The sequence below is a fragment of the Neolamprologus brichardi genome, chromosome 5 (genome assembly GCF_056152115.1).
Source record: "Neolamprologus brichardi isolate AB-2024 chromosome 5, ASM5615211v1, whole genome shotgun sequence".
Taxonomy (NCBI): Eukaryota; Metazoa; Chordata; class Actinopteri; order Cichliformes; family Cichlidae; genus Neolamprologus; species Neolamprologus brichardi.
Window position 1 is genome coordinate 29,502,250 of NC_142108.1, and position 17,418 is coordinate 29,519,667.

The 17,418-nt window shown below is 38.1% G+C and overlaps 1 protein-coding gene across 1 annotated transcript in view; it reads left to right on the forward strand.

Moving 5' to 3' along the window:
- necab3 (N-terminal EF-hand calcium binding protein 3) overlaps window positions 1-17,418 on the forward strand; it is a 40,124-nt gene that overhangs the window by 10,686 nt on the left and 12,020 nt on the right. The window contains exons 3-8 of the mRNA XM_087840996.1: window positions 3,018-3,126; window positions 4,705-4,730; window positions 6,152-6,249; window positions 9,788-9,924; window positions 13,101-13,222; window positions 16,347-16,426. Of these exons, the coding sequence (XP_087697122.1) occupies window positions 3,018-3,126; window positions 4,705-4,730; window positions 6,152-6,249; window positions 9,788-9,924; window positions 13,101-13,222; window positions 16,347-16,426 (572 nt within the window). The remainder of the gene's footprint in view (window positions 1-3,017; window positions 3,127-4,704; window positions 4,731-6,151; window positions 6,250-9,787; window positions 9,925-13,100; window positions 13,223-16,346; window positions 16,427-17,418) is intronic.

Consider the following 17,418-nt stretch of genomic DNA (forward strand, 5'->3'; position numbering starts at 1 on the left):
TGTATTGTGTTTGTTGTACAGTTATTTTATTTTCAACTTTAATTTATATATTTTATCTTATTCTTTCCCAGTTAAATTTACCTTTCATTCTACTTTGTTGTTGTACAGTTATTTCATGTTTAACGTTAATTTTTATATTTTATTTTATTCCTTTCTAGTTAAATTTACCCTTTTTAATTTTCATATTTATCTTATTCATAGCCTTTTCTGTTTTTTCTTTAGGTCACGAGCAGTTGTGTAAGCATTTCACTGCATATCGTACTGTGCATGACTGTGTATGTGACAAATAAAATTTGAATTTAATTTGATTTGATCTAATAGGACTGTAGAGGATGAAAAGAGCAAATGGTCAGTGGCATTTTAGTGCACCCCTTTCTGTTATATAAAACTCAACACTGATTAATGGCTGGAGGACTTCATTCATTTTAGTGGAATGTGAGAAAGATGCTAATTTAAACTAGGTTATACTGTATGTACTCATGTAAAATGCAGTTCACATAGTTTATTCTCCCATGAGGAGGGGAAGAGAAGACATTTCCTTCAATACTTCCTGCTCTTTAAGTGCTCTCAAGGCAAACAATGCAACTGTATAATGTATCATAAAGGATCAACATCATTTTAGAGTAACACTTGACTGTACAAGAATTTCCCATTTTACAAATAAGTGCTCCAGCATCCACTGTTCTCATCTTTACATCCATCAGAGGAGATGGATGTGTCAGATATGAGGATGGAACCAGATGTTTCCTGACGCTTAGACATATTTTTTAATCTTTTGATGTCTTCTGTCAGGATTATTACTGATTTTTTAATTAATTTAATGCTGCAAATATAGCTGTAATCTAAAGATGCAAATCTGCATGTTTTTACAACTTATACTCTCATGTCTCCTAAGACAGGTCAAAAAGTCAAGGTAGTGCTGTGCCCTGGGTCAGGATGTCATTGACGTCAACTCAAAGCCTTTGAAAAATAATGATGTTCAGGCTTGTGTATTTGTCTGGGTTTTTTCTTTTATGATAGAGACATTTAACCCAGAAATGTCAAAATGAACAGAGGAGACTGCTTCTTGCTGTCAATTGGCAATCAAATGGAGAAGTGTTGCTGCTGATCCTTGTTGCTGTGTGTCTTGTTTGGCACTCAATGAAGAGGAATCTTTCCGAGTACAGCACTGTGACATGTGGCAGGATCTACAGTCTCTGAGTCAACATACTAATCACAGACGGCATCAAATTATAAGTAAATTGCATAAAGTATATATAAGTGGAACAGCATATATGTCTATTAAAATCTATTAAAAGAAGGCCGGCTTTTAATATGTCATGCTTTTTTTCTAACCAAGAAAACATCAATCACTGTTTCAACATGCACATCAACTAAAATGTGGTTTTTAATATGAATTAAAAATTGTCCAAGATACTAGTACATGTGTGGTGATCCAAATGATTTATAGTACGTAAGAGTTCTTTGTATTTTGACAGAGAAAACAAAGGCAGTGAAAGAGACTGGAAAAAACAAAAGACACTTTTTGTGTGACAAAGAAGATTGGATTTTGATTTGAAAAAAAAATTTGGGCCAAAGCAGCGAGGGCAGCTTGTTGTCTGGACCAACACATTACACATTCTGGTCAGAGGTAATGTCGAACAGTGTCAGTATGGGTCCACTTGAACAGATGGTCTTCCAGCTTGCCCTTGAATTGCCAGCTTTGCTGAGCCAACCAAGTGGAACTCCATGGCATATTAAACCACTCTCCTTTTGCCTTGTCTTTGCATAGACAGGGTTTGATTACTCAGGGGGTTAGAAGCCAAATTTTAAAAGTGTGAAAGTGTGAGTTTCTTAGCTGCCCTGATTTTGCCCTGATATGACTTATCCATATCCATACTTATTTGTGCATATAACTGTCTTAGCTGTATTTCATCATTCTTTATTGTAATGTTACTCAGTTGCATTGATTAACTACGTCTCCAACTCCTTCGAGTGTACTTTTGCTTCCCTTTTTAGATAAATATGCCCAGTCTGTTTATTCAGCTGCACTTAAAAACATCTAGCAGCTTCTTTCTGGCAGTCTAACTGCTGACTGATCTGTGTAATCTGTGCTTGCAGACTGATTTATAAAAGGCTCACAAAGGAACACTTCTTCACAGATGACAACCAAGCTATTTATCATCTGCTATTGATTTTCCTGTGCATTGTCACAAAACTCAGAATGAGCAGAATGAGAAAAAATTCAATGTGCTCACCATCTGTAGTGCTTTTACATTTCTATTTTGTGGAATACTTATGCATAGTATTAGAATTAAATTTTTATCTGTTAGAACATTCATAGTTGCTTTTTTTCCCGCTTTTTACAGACACGCGTCATATTTACATGTTTAAATAAGTGACAATTGTTTTCAAATATGACTTATTACTTTATCAACAATTCAAACCATAATATATATATCTATATATATATGTATATATATATATATATAGATAGATAGATAGATAGATAGATAGATAGATAGATAGATAGATAGATATTGAAATATTTTGTCAGTTCATTCCAAGAAAATAAGATGTTTTATTACTTTTTAGTCATTCAGTTCATTTTTTTGTTTTCTTTATGCATATTATCATTAATATGAAAGGTTGCAGCTGTGGTAGTTACAAAACAATACTGACTTTCCAGCATTACAGCAGGAAAGGTGGTAAAACAATGGAACAAGCAGAAAAGGGCTACAGAAGCTCTTGAGCCTTTACACTGAGATTAAAAGGGGATTAAATGGAATAGTTTCCAGAACTAAGTACCACATGTGTAATGAGTTATGTAAAAAGTCCAAGCTAAGATAGGTGGTAGTGTCTTATCCAGCATGTAAACACATCCATGGGAAGTACGATGCAATCAGGTGGCTCAATTTTCTCTTTAATGTTAGGCAAGATGTTTCTCCTGAGTTTAGTATTACTGAAACTAAGATTTGGTAGAAGCAAGAGGACAGTCGACTGTCGACCTTGTGCAGTAAACTTTCTTTCTGTTTCAGATGATGGCAAGTTGTCATTTGAAGAGTTTAATACTTACTTTGCTGATGGGATCCTGACTACTGAGGAGCTACAGGAGCTTTTCTATTCCATAGATGGCCAACAGAATAAGTGAGTTTTTGACCTAGTGTTATATTTAATAGATTCTCTCTCGTAAACTTTGTGCTTTTACTGTTTAAAGAGGGCAAAATAAAACCCTGCTTAAAGGCAGTGTTAATGTGTTCTTTTCAAGTCACCAGCCACAGATTAAATGTCTCACAGCTGGAGGGAGGTCCTCGGTAAACTCAACTCAAGCAGAATTGATGTTTACCCCCTCCTTTGGACATAAAATACTGTGGACTAAACCAGCTACTTCAAAACCTAGACTACTTCCCTGAAATTACTATGAAGGAAATCAGCCTCAGGGTAGCTGCTGAAATCACCGCACTGCAGTGAACGCTTAACTCTTTTAGCCACAGAGAAAAAGACCATGTCTCCCCTGTCATGTTGTATTTAATGTATCTAAGTCTGATCCTTACCTAAAGCCAGTGTGTTTTATTGCCTTTGGCAGATCAGGTATTTGTATTCATGAGGCATTTTGCAACTTTTCTTCTGTGCCAACACTGAGGCTTAACACGGTTTCAAAATCTCAGGTGATATAACAAATTAACCATGATTGGTAAATCACTGAAATGCATCAGTAGGCCCAGTCTCACACACAAAAACAGACGGGAATAGATGCATATGTGTTTTTTGGGTTTTTTTTTCCTTTTTTGCATCTAACTAGTTAGAGTGAATACAGTGTTTGGCTACAGTAACCACTCTGTATTTATTTTTGTTGTGGTGCCAGTTCTTCCATCACTGTGTGATAAATTGCTTTTGAACATGCTGCTAGGCTAGTATTGCCGCTGTGATGAGAAACAATAGCCTCGAGACCTCTCTAACCACCCTCCAAGCTTTGAGGCAGTTGGCATGAACTGTGCTTTGATGTCTAATTAAAGGTTTTTCTTATTCTCAATGTAACAATACAGTTAATGGAGTGGTGATAGGAATACCTGTATATGCTTGATAATGCTTAAAGTTATACAGAAAATGCTGGAACTGAAAGCAAAGGGAAAAGAATGATCACATTAGCTATATCTTGATAGCCTAAAAGAGAGATATGTGGGAGCTTATTGTCACCATCCAAATGCAGATTTGTAACAGCGACTGCCAAAAAGATATTTGTTTTTGTTGTCTGCAGGAGCTGTGTGAGCATTATAATAATGCAGCTATTTACCAGCTTCACTTCCAGTTTGATTCAGTCTTTAAAATGTCATTAAAACAACAGGGGAATTTTTCACATAGTAATGGTCTTTATCAAAGAGAATAACTTCTCATTAAATGTAAATCCTTCTGCTACGAAAAGTAAACAAAGACGTATTTATTTCAATGTTTTTGCCACTGTGGGAGAAGTAAAAAAGATAATGGTCTAAGCTTTTAAATAATGATAAAATGCAGAAGACATCATTTCTAAAGAGAATAAACATTTCAGGTTGTTTCATGTGTGATTTATATGGTTTTAATGGTTGTGTGTGTCTATCATATTAACTATATTCACACAAAGTCACACCAAACCCCTCAAGCAGAAATGAAGAGCTACGTAACTTTGAATTTTCCTAATTAACTCTCAGTATTTTCCCTGCTTCTCTCTTATGTTCTGCTCCGCAGCAATCTGGACACTGACAAGCTATCAGGTTGGTTGGAGTGTGCTTAATCTGATTTCTGTATAACTCCTATCATAAAAGTTACTGACAAGTGCTTGTGTTACCCTATCCTTAGATTCTTTTTTTAATTATTATTAGTTTTCATGAGTAACTTCATAGCAACAGTTTAAAAACTCTGGGAAATTTGCATTATCCAATGAAAGCATTGTATAAAGTTAGAGGCAGCAGGTTTTGCTGTGTTTTCTGCGCACGCCAAACAAGCAACACAACTAAATTATATATATCAAAAGCATTTGTGATTTAGTTTGATTTGAATGTGTCGTCGGACATGTTTAGGTACTGCTGAGCAAAATCTGGTAAACAGTCATGTTTCCTTATTAGTAGACCTTCTTGTGTGGAAAGTCAACCAGGTGCTGGTATCCTAAAATTTACAGACATACAGTAAGAGTAATATCGATATTGTTATATAGTACATAGTAGTAGTGATATATATAGTAGTGATCTATTGGCCTATTTTTTAAATCACTTTAAAAATACATGTGTGTCAGATGACCTGAATAAAGTTAAGAACTAGGACAGAGACCGGTAAATACGACTTGTACCCAGAATAAAACTTCTGCATAATTTATTGAATGGGAATGGCATCTTTTGCATCTGACATCAACAGAAGTTGACTGTTTTTCCATAACAGAATGCTTCTTTTATCTCATATGTAGTTCAGTGAACATCTGTCAGCCACCGCTCTATGTTCTTTAGACCAAATTGTTTCTGATTAATGGTTTAAAATCCAGTAATGCAACATAAATGAATGTAACTGAGGGGAATGTAAAGGCTGCCACCAATCCATTCACCTTGGATCACATTGTTAACTGTGTGTCATATCACTCGTACTCTCAGCTAGTGTAAAATCAAGTTTTTAATTAAGAATCAAGAGCTAATTACTATTGAGCTTTTTCTTTGCTTTACTCTTGCTCTATCATATATAATTTGGTGAACCTTCCTCGCGCAGCCTTTTTACCGTGACACTTTAAATACGCCTCGGTATTTAAAGCTTTTGCAGTTACGTGAGCTCATTTGTGACATAAACATTAAAATGTGTAGGAGTTTTGTTATAGCAGCCGGTGCTGTCTGGTATGAAACGAATCTTCACGCTTGCTATCATTAACACTACAGGAGTGAACGAGATATCTTATAACACTGTCTTATTAAAATTAGTAAAGAAAAAAAAACTCAATTTCATGGAATGGGGAGCGCTAAGTGTTGCTGACGTATTGTGCATTCATTATATTCTCACTCCTGTAGTCATCGTCGTCTCTTAATTGGAGTCTGTCATGGCAACATATTAGAGCTTGTCTCCAACTTTTAAACGTTAAAATTAATGTTTGATGACTATTCGTGTTCATATTCCGTGCTGTAATGACACTGACAGTTTTTTTGCTATTCCCTGTTAGACTATTTTTCTCAGCACCTTGGAGAGTATCTTAATGTCCTTTCAGCTCTGGAGAGCCTGAATATTGCCATCTTAAAGGCAATGGATAAAACTAAAGAGGTAAGAATTCACCAAAGCATGTGAAGCTATGTTATGAACCATTTAGTTTTATGTGAATCTGTCTTAATTTTGGCAGACCACATGGCCACCACTCGCTAGCTCTGAATTCAACAGATTATTGAAATGACTGCACTATTCTCACATTGGAAGTTGGGCTTCACACAGACTTTGTACTTAAGAGCTGGCAGGTTGGATGTAGTCTCAAATGTAATACATGCACCATGCAGGTAATAGCAAGAAAAACTCAGGGCTGAAAGCAATTAGTTTTTACCAATTCAGATGATTCACACTGACTTACATTACCTGTGGTCTCGTTATCCTTGGTCCCACTTTGGAAAATACCGCCAAACCCCGAAACACAAAAATGTTGAATGAGTCGGTGAACGGATATTTACCAAATTTTATGTAACAAGGTTAGGACACTTTGACGGGGTTTATTCTATCTCCTATTAAAACCTCAAACTGAGTCTTCACCTTATAATATACTGATTTGCATTAAGGGGACATTTCTTTACCTTAAAGGAGGTGGGCCTACATAACGTGAGTATCCAAACCAATCCCCACCAGTGTAAGTAATACAAGTAGACACAGACACGCTCACCAAGTTAGGTTTTTTTGTGCTATAAATCTCCTGTGTTTAGTTTTGTGCTGATTCTTGTCTATTAGAGGAAGCCCCCGTGTACACAGATGGAGCTACTGCTGCACTAAGTCTCCCAGAAGTGATGAATTAACAAAAGAGGGATAAAAAAAATATTTCAGGCAGGGATGGGCTGGGAAATAAATCAGATGGGGAGTTTGACCCAAGAATAGCTTAATACGTTCTGCACAAAACACAGCAGTGTTGTCTCAATATCCTAACTATAAATGAGTCACAGATATCCTATATAACACAATAATCTACCCGATACTTTGGACACAACTGTGATGCTGTTTCTGTTTATTAACTTTGCATGTCAAAGCTATAGCGTGTACTGCACCAGCATTAACATGTAACTAAAATCGTTGACTTGACTTCCCCTTGTTACTGCTTGCCCTTTTTTTACTCCAGGGAACTTCTTAACATTTCTGTTCCTGTCCAGCAGCACAGCACTTTTGGTCCTTTTTGCTGCAGCAATTACTGCTCCCAATGCTATAGTACTGCTTAAATACTGATTAGTATTTAAGCCAGCAGTCTGCCCACCTATGTTCTGCGGGTCCCATGGGCCTTGATTGTGTTCAGTCCAAGCAGAAGAATCCATCTACATAATCAGTCTTATTTTTAACAATTATAGTATGCTTGATTTTAAGAAAGTAGCTTCCTATAGTCAGTGTTGGGAAGGTTACTTTTAAAATGTATTCCATTACAGATTACAGAATACATGTCCCAAAATGTATTCTGTAACGTATTCCGTTACGTTACTCAATGAGAATAACGTATTCTGAATACTTTGGATTACTTAATATATTATCATGCTGTTTACAACTACATGAATGTACTATTGCTGTGATTTATTACTGTTACTGAAGGTCCGCGGCTCCGAACCGTAGTAAAGGGACCTCTGGCTAATACGTCGGGCTCGTAGCCGAAAAATAGCTTTACTTTGTTGTCTGGGTCAACTTTGCTAGCGAGAGACAGAGAGAGGCGTTGAAAGGCTGCTCCAACGGAACTTATTGTTTTTGGAGGAAAACACGAACACGGTGTACAGTCGAGTCTTATTAGCTTACTTACAACTGGGCTCGTCAGGCACTCTCCTTGGCTGCAGTGGTTATTATTATATTTACATGCTTCCAGCTCCCGTTTTTGCTCGATGACAGCTCGTACTTTTCCTTTTTCTCCCTCCCTCGCTCACAGACACATAACGTGTATGGCAGTCCATTCTCCCTGCAGCACGGACTACGCTGCCTATGATGCTACATTCTTTAGAGCTATACCTGTAGCATTCTGCCTATTAGCTTAGCACAACAACAACAAAAAGGCCTCTCTCACCCAGGAAACACGCAGAGAGAGCGTCACCCTGTAACCATGGCAACCGTAACGCTGCCGCCTGGAACAACAGAACGTAGCTGTCAAACAAAACCCAAACAGTCCTGACTCGCGACAATATGAAACAGGGAAGTACCGCCGTGTAATCCATTTATTTCAACAAAGTAACTGTATTCTGAATACCACCTTTTTAAACGGTAACTGTAACGGAATACAGTTACTCATATTTTGTATTTTAAATACGTAACGGCGGTACATGTATTCCGTTACTCCCCAACACTGCCTATAGTGGGATGCACATTCTCTTCCTGAGCATTAAATGAGGAGACTTATAAATTGTGTGAGTGGTTAATGAGAAACTGCTGCAGGAAGAAGATGTTTTGATGTACCTTAGTGCTTAGACTAGAGCAACAGGAAGAAGGTAGTCTGGTTGTGTGCGATGGTTTTTAGTTTTTTGGTTCTATTAGATTAATAAGAGATAGAGACAGAGATAGAGCAGGAAGGCAATTCTCCATGAAGAGGAAGAAGCACAAGCCATGACTTTACTTGAGAGATTTCGTTGTTTTTGATACTTGGCCTGACTGCAGAGATGTTCTGTGTTTATTAGGTAAAACAACCACACATGCCATAATCAGGATTAATGCACACACCAGTTTCTTGTAGTGTCACCAAGTGACACTACAAAATTATGCAAAAAGAAGCTTTGCAAAGTCCTGAGTAGCACCAATGAACTATCAGTGCAGTGCAATCCCATGACCTTAAGTCTTGTTCAGTCTACAATTTTCAGTCCTAACTGCTACAAATATTCTCTTGATACTCCTGATGTCCCACAGTGTGTGTGTCCCAAAAACCTCATGTAATAATATGTACCGGTTTTGCACAGCCTAGCATTTCTGTACCTGTTTATTATGTTGCTCAACTAGAGCTGACAAAATGTTTTAAAACTGCTTGAGGTAACAGCTATGAGTCAGGGATTTAAAGTTTAATAGGAGTTGTTAAATGAGAAAAAATGTGTTCTGAATAATTATGGAACCTGCCTTAATTAGATCACCTAACTCCTCTATTTGGCCTCTTCTTTAAAGCTGTTGAAGTGGGTAAACCCCCAGACGATTGTGCAGTCACTGGTTAGCAGCTGTGGTCTGTCAGTGCTTTGGACTGCTAATCCCATGATGCTTTTTCAGTAGAGGCTCGTCATCGCAAGTTTTGACAATGAGCTACGCAATGTTACTTCACTCGCACATTGCGTGACTATGTCTCCTTTGAGAATGCGTAATCACATTTGTGTTTGGGGACACGAGCAGCAATTATGTCTCCTATTAAAGTTCTTCCACCTTGGAATTTGAATACGCACTTCTGAATAATGTATGTGTTCTGAGAATTAATTAGCCCATTTAATTGCAGCTGTCACACATTTCACAAGTGCCTGCAGTTGTTTTGGAGAAGTTATCACATGATCGCTCTCTCTCCTTCTCTGTGCGGTGTGTCTTGTCTCAGAGCTGCTTTTCCTTTCTTTGCGCTTTGGTTTGAGCAGTTTGTCCTTTAACCCTTTGTTCTGTTTGTCGCTCTCTTTCTCAGGAGTACCAAGGTGCCAGCGTGTTGGGTCAGTTTGTCACCAGATTCATGCTAAGGGAGACATCCAGTCAGCTGCTTTCTTTACAGAGGTCCCTGCAGTGTGCCATGGAGGCTGTGGAAGAGCAGAGCAGCCCTGCCCCGTTAGTACACTATGTGATACAGTATTTTGTGTTATCCGTTATTTGTTACATTTTTATTCAACACTGTTTCCATACTATTAAAGTCTTAGTCATAATTTAAGTAGAGAACTTATGAGCAACAGCATTTCTGATGACTGGTGCTGTAATGCTAAACTCAGGTATAAGGATTACCTTGGTTTTTTTTGTTTTCATAGATGCTGTTCTAATGAAAATGTAGAATTTTAACTCTTAGAACTTTAAAATTCTGCTGCAACACTGCACAGAAAGGGAGTACAGTCATGCTTTTCTATGCTGCATATATTTTAAATGTAATTTTACTGTTGTATATCTTTAATTTCAGTTAATTAAGGCTTCTGCTTCTACTTTTATACGTAGATTGGAACACGGTCGGTGGTTTAGGTATGACAGAGTTGTCAGAATTAGTCCTAAACTCGGGTCTTTTGTTGCCCACTGGATGGATTTGCAAAGTATGTAGAAACACAGTGCATACTTTTGAGAGTGACACTGTATTTTATTGCAGAGTGGATCACACTATGAGAATTGTTGTCTGAACTGTTAATTACATGTGAGCCAGAAGCCTGAAGCCTCATTAGTTATAAAAGCGTATTACTTTTTTCCTCTCACTTACCACAACACATAGAAGCTGCTTGAGCCGAGGGGACGTGCTGATGCTTCTCTTTGATTTTTCAGAGTTTAGAATTTGTTGAGCTTGCATCATTCTTATGACGTTCCTCGGCTGTTTTTTAAGAATGATTTTTACACTAAAGGAAAGGAGAACATTTAAAGGTTTTTTTTGTTTGTGTTTTTCTTAATGCAGTGGTTAAATAAGTTCAGCCCAACTGAGATGTGCAGCAGACAGTCCAAACTAAAATGAATAAAACACATCTAAGAACTCATTCCAGTCTATACAGTGTAGTAATGATGGATCTAACAGAGGAAATGCTGCATGTATGTTCATACTGCTTAGTGAGGTGTGGTATAAGCCAGCGTGTTTGTTAGCTGAAGGAGAAAAATGACTCATGCTGGAGGGATGATTTCTCTGCTAGACTTTGCATTCTGTCGTAGCATGAAGCTCTGTGTAATTTAATATAATAATCCTATATTTTTATTTACAGTGCACCATAATAACTCTGAATGTTTTTCCCTCTGTAATCATTCAACAATGTTTTACTAATATCTCACTTTATAATCTCTCTTTTAAAAAATATTCAACCACAGCATTTCAAGACTACTACTGCTAATGCAAACTGCTTCAAGAAATACACACACGTGTACTATTTTTAAATTGTGTCAACAGAAAACTTCCATAATTCATTATTAGCACAACCAGGTATGAAAAACAAAACAGTTAGCATTGGTCTAAGCAATACGTTTAAGCAAGAAATTCACTTAATCAATGCTGTATCATGAAGCTTTCTTTCAACACATGCCTTTGAGCAGAAAGCTTTGAATTGACTATATTCTCACAGGCTTTCAAACAGATGCCTCACTAATAGGTAGACTGTTTGAAATTCAGAATTTCTGTCAAAGACCTTAATGCTTTTATTAAATCTAAATGAAGGTCATGGAATAAAAACACAGCTAAACTGCTGTCACCAATTAAGAATTTGGCAAACCACCAGTTACTGGAGTTACCGTACGCATTTTTCAGAAATTTACTATTTAAATATCTAAAGTTCTTAAAAGGTCTCAACAAGGTTGCTGGATATCTTTGATGCAGGAAATGTACCATATAAGATGTTCAGAAACACGATCCATCTACGCATTTAATGAGTAGAAGTCTGTGTCAGCACAGGTCAAGATTATGACTAATGCTTTGGCAACACTAACTGTTCTCATTTAAAAATAATAAGGATACTTTTCTACATTTTTCATGGCTAAATAATTTGGTAGCGCTAATCGCAGCCTGGGTTGTCTCTTTCTTACCATTGGGTACCACGCTGGCATTATTGAAGATAATAGAGTGATTATAGCCAGGGTGAATTATTGAGAGTTGACTGGGGGAGGCAGAGCAAGGGAACAAGGCGAAAGGATGATATTGGTAGCAGTGACATATATAGACAGTAATTCACTAAGAGAGAGAAAGCAAAGCAGAAAAAAGAAGTGGATAGCAGAATGATGCAGAGAGCCTAAGATGAATTGGAGAAAGGAAAGGAGGCCTGTACAAATGAACACAACGCGGAGCTTTTTGGTCAGACACTTTTAATATTGCTCAAGCAGATATAGATTTGGACAGACACAGTGAGTGCGTGAGTGTGTGTGTGAGTGGCAGAATTAGAGACATATTGAGTTAAGCAACAAACAGCTTATTTCTCTCTCCTTTGCTTCACTGCAGTAGATTTATGGTGGTTGCAGTGGCCTTTGGGCTCCAGGCTGTTCTCAGCATGATAACCTCCTAGCAATGCACTCCCTCTGCGCTGTCAGCATGATGCTGCACACACACACACATAGACACAGACACAGACACACGTACTAACGTGCACACATAACAACACAACAAAAGGAGGGAGACACTGGCTCACACTACCAAGTACAAACAAATGCGCAGAAGCATTTAGGCACACAGAGAGCCACACACACATACATAACTAAATCAAAGTCTTCACACAGACACACACACACACACACAGACACGCTATCTCGATTGTCACACCCTCATGACTACAGAGTGCTTAACATCCTGCCCTTGACACTCTGCATTTAGCACAGCAAACGCTTTTCCATCTATAACAGAGATATAGATAGTGTGTGTGTGTGTGTGTGTGTGTGTGTGTGTGTGTGTGTGTGTGTGTGTGTGTGCATATGTGTGATTGAGGAAAGGTGTAAGTGTTTGTCCCCCTTCAATCTTTACCCTGTGGGATAATAAGCTGTTTTCACCTCTATTCTGGATGTCTCTTTGTGTGTCTTCGTGCCATTGACTATGCTGTGTCTCAGTTTCTGATTGGAATCAATTATTAATGTATCATTCTCCACATATTTTTCTTCATCTCTTTGCATTCTCTGGCCCCTCAATCTTCTCTATTCCTTCCAATGTTTTGTTCTCTATATGCTTCATATTTTCCCATGTGACTTCCCCTGTTTGCTATATTCTAAGAGGTTTTTTCCACATTGCTCTGACAGTTGCTGTCTTTCTCTCTGATGTTTGTCTCGCTGGATTTCCACTGCTGTCATGGCAGGAGAGAAGTAAAGGCGCCAGAGCTGACAGCAATACAGAGAAATGGCAGGCGCTGTGGTCGCAGGGTCCATAATAACCTGTGCCTCTCTCCATCAGATCCCTGCACTGGCATCTTGACCATGGGTAAGAGGAATAACAAAGTACAGGGTGGGCCATTTATATGGATACACCGTAATAAAATGGGAATGGTTGGTGATATTAAAGTCCTGTTTGTGGCACATTAGTATATGTGAGGGGGCAAACTCCTCAAGATGGGTGGTGACCACGGTGTTACATTGAAACCAAGCACACCGTTGTTTTTCTTGTGACATTACCAATAAGTTTGATGTGTCACATGGCCCTCTTCCTATTGGAAAAACAAAAGTTGTATCCAAGATGGCCGACTTCTAAATGGCCACCATGGTCACCACCCATCTTGAGGAGTTTGCCCCCTCACATATACTAATGTGCCACAAACAGGACTTTAATATCACCAACCATTCCAATGTTATTACGGTGTATCCATATAAATGGCCCACCCTGTAGACTTAAATTGCTAAAAGTGAAATACGGTCTTTTTAAATTGTTTGTTGTCTGTAGCAAAAGAAGGGAACACCAGACGTCAACTTATCGGCTTCCTTTTTTTCTCAGTCATTTGCCACCAGCGCTTAGGTGCAGTATTTGTAACTTAATAATAATGATAACAATTTCTTATAAAACAAAATCAACAAAGTATTAGGTGATCTTTCAGTGTCAGCTGAAAGATCCGAACAATAATCTCTTGGACATTTATGTCTTCTTAAATAACCAAGAGATGTGGGAATGTAACACAATGTAACCATACTGAAAAAAGGAGACAAAGAGGCAAAATTGGCAACAAAATAAATTATTTTATTAATAATTACACTAAAAGAGACAGACAAGCTTCTTGCACCATCAAAGGAAAGAAAAAATTACAAAACCCAGATGTTGGTAACTAATTAAAGAAGTAAAAAAAGGTTAAATGACCAATAACTCTCCTCTTTACAGAACAGAAGCAAGCAGCAGTAATACACAGCTCACAAGCTGCAAAACAAAAAGGCAGACTGTCACTAGGGCTCTCCTCTCTAGTGCCAGCCTTAAGCACTCTGGCCTAATTGCTGAGTAGAATCAGCTGCACTCAAGGATGGCACCTAAGGCTGGAGAGCAAGGCCCACCCACTGGGGGCAATATTACAGCAGGTCCTGCTGGGGTTGTAACAATATTGCTCTCATTTACTCTGGTTATGTCTGTCAACACAAGACCAATTTGTTTTTACTTAAAACTGAAACTTGTCATGTATTTGTGGAATTGCTTAAAAAATCAAAAGAACAAAAACCTATAAACTATGTAGTTCCTCAAACAACATGAAATAGTTTCTTTTCTGTCTCTTGGGATCTAGAGAAAGCTTACAATAGGGTGCCACAGAGAGGAACTGTGGTAGGCTACTGCATAAGGAAGTCAGGAGTGACAGAGACATTTGTGAGGGTGGTGCCAGGAATGTATGAGAACAGCAGGACGGTGTGCGGTAAGAGTGACAGTTTAGTTCAAGAAGAGTGTGAGATTAGATCAGGGTTCAGCTCTGAACCCTTCTTGTTTGCAGTGGTGATGGACAGGATGACAGATGACTACTGGCAGGAGTTTCCATGTGCTATAATGTTTGTAGATGACATTGTGATCTTTATTGAGATTAGGGAGAAGGTAGAAAAGGACCTGGAGAGATGGAGGTATGAACTGGAAAGTCAGATGAGAGTGTGAATGAGAAGGAAATGTGACAATACAAGGAGTAGAAGTATTGAAGGTGGTCAGAATACACGAGAGGGCAGGCTGGGTGGATGGAGATGTGACAGAACGATAGCAGCAAGAGTGAAAGGCAAAGTTAGGTCATTAGACCTGCCATGATGTATGGTTTGGAAAAGGTGACACTAACAAAAACACAGGTGTCAGAACCAGAGATGGCAGAGCTGAAGATGCTAAGATTTTCAAAATGAATATATCAGAGGGTCAGATCAGGTTGAGTGGTTTGGAAACAAGGCAAAGATAGTTTGAACATGTAGAAGAACAGTAGACACTTTGGATATGGAGCTGCCCGGCAGAAGGAAAAGAGGAAAACTAGAGAGAAGACTCGTGGATATAGTCAAGGAGGAGATGCAGAGGGTTGGTGTTATAGAAGTGGATGCTAGGGAGATGAAGACAAATGATCCGCTGTGACGACCACTAATGGGAGCAGCCCCAAAAAGAAGATAATTTGCTACAGATTGTTTTCTAATAAGCTTGCACAGTAGTTGGAAGTTCTGTATTATGACTGATTCTATATAAAGATTTTTCATCACAATACCAAAACACACAGTGATGCGTGTTAATACTTTTTTCGGGGCGGAGGATGGAATATATTGGCAAACGCTGCAAACGGGGTTTAACTGTAACACATTTGTCATCAGGCAGAATTTATGCATATTCACAGGATTTGGAAAAAACAACATCTTGGAAAATATTGTTGTTTTTTTCTTTAATATCTGCTACATGCTGTAAATACATCAAGGTTATCTTGAAATCTGCTAACTCTGCCAGAGTACAGTAATTTAGCAACAGTATAAATGTTATAGTTTTTACAAAAGTTTAACAATAAAGAGGTGCACTTTGTATCGTTTGTACCTGAGGAACATTGTGCTCTGTGTTGTAGACAAGTATTATCCTCATTACTGCCGTTTGTGTTATGCATAATAAGTGCAGACAGTGAGTATTCCCTCAAGTTTTCACCGACCAAGATAATATTAACAAATTCTAGAGGTAAACGCTTTAGGTTTGCCCTCATTTGTTTCTTATTCACTATTATTGATAGACTAAACTTGTGATTCTGAAAGGACAGAATGAGATTTAAAATAAACAGCAAGCCTTTACTCTGTTTTCAGATACAGTATTTTCAATGTCAGGGGTGTATTATGCCTTCTTTCAAATGTTTTTGCATCCTGAATCCTTCATCCTTTTGAATTTCTATTCAATTTTATTTATGAGGTGCCAAATTTACAACAACCTTGCCTTAATGTGCTTTATTTTTGCTTTGACAAGATGTCTTTCTCCTATAGGAATGAAAGGCTTGAACACAGAAAGAATGTTGAATTCTCTATTCTAACCCAATTTTATAGTACAAAACAGACCATCCAAATCTGTTTTTGATAAATATGTTACTGTATGTAGCTATGCACTTACTCAAAAACCAATCTGATGATTTAGCACTGTGTTTTTCCAGGTGTCAACATGGAAGATGGAGAGAACTGGTGTTCTCAGATCAATAAGCTGCAGCAACTTTTGGATAAACTGGAGTGTCAGGTAGGAGAACTTTCCTTATGTAGGCTATATTTTAGAGTGGACAGCAAAACACTTTTCAAACTTTGAAGTATGTTATTTGCTCCCACAGTGACTAGCTCTAGTTCTTTGCTAAAATCTCAGTAACACAAACTTGAGTTTCCACAATTCTGTGCAACGGATCTTTTGAGCATTTTAATGATTTTCTGCCCTCATGATGCATGTGGGTTCATAGCCAAGCAACAAGCTAGCTTAAACTATAAGTCTGTATAGCCACAGTCATGTCATTTACTTGTTTAATAACTTATTTTAAATCCTCAAATTTGCATTTTCCATTTTAATGAGCTGGATGTGATCACATGGTCAATAAGACTGTAAGGTAACTTGGTTTGCAAGAAAACATTTTAGGAATTCTGTTCATAAAAATGTCTGCACAGCTAACAATAGTTTTATCAGGTTTGATTAAAGCAGCACCAACAACACAGTACAGAGGTCCATTTCAGGAAGTCAGAGAGACCCTGACAACCGCCAGTCACTCGCCTGTGTCAGTGCGCCCCAGGGTGGCTGTGGCTACAATGTAGCTTGCCATCACCAGTGTGTGAATGTGTGTGTGAATGGGTGGATGACTGGATATATAAAGCACTTTGGGGTCCTTAGGGACTAGTGAAGCGCTATACAAATACAGGCCATTTACAAGAAGAACATGTATTCCTTGACCAGTTAGCAAAAGCCTCTTAGTAATTGCTTCATTGCTGCAGTTACTTGTAATTAGCATGAAAGATGCCAATTTGGCTGCAAGCACTCACCAACTTCTCTCCGAGTGGGAGTGGAACTGTTAAAGTGTGACTCAAACCAGAAATGAAAACAGTTTGCCTTTAAAGAACAGTTGCACCTTTTGAAATGTGGTTGGCTAGAACTCTGTGATCTAAGGAGGTCCCAGATATAGAACTGGAAAAAGCTTCTCACATGAGAGGCGAAACATCTTCGTGAAACTTCCAAATCCAATCGCTTTCCTT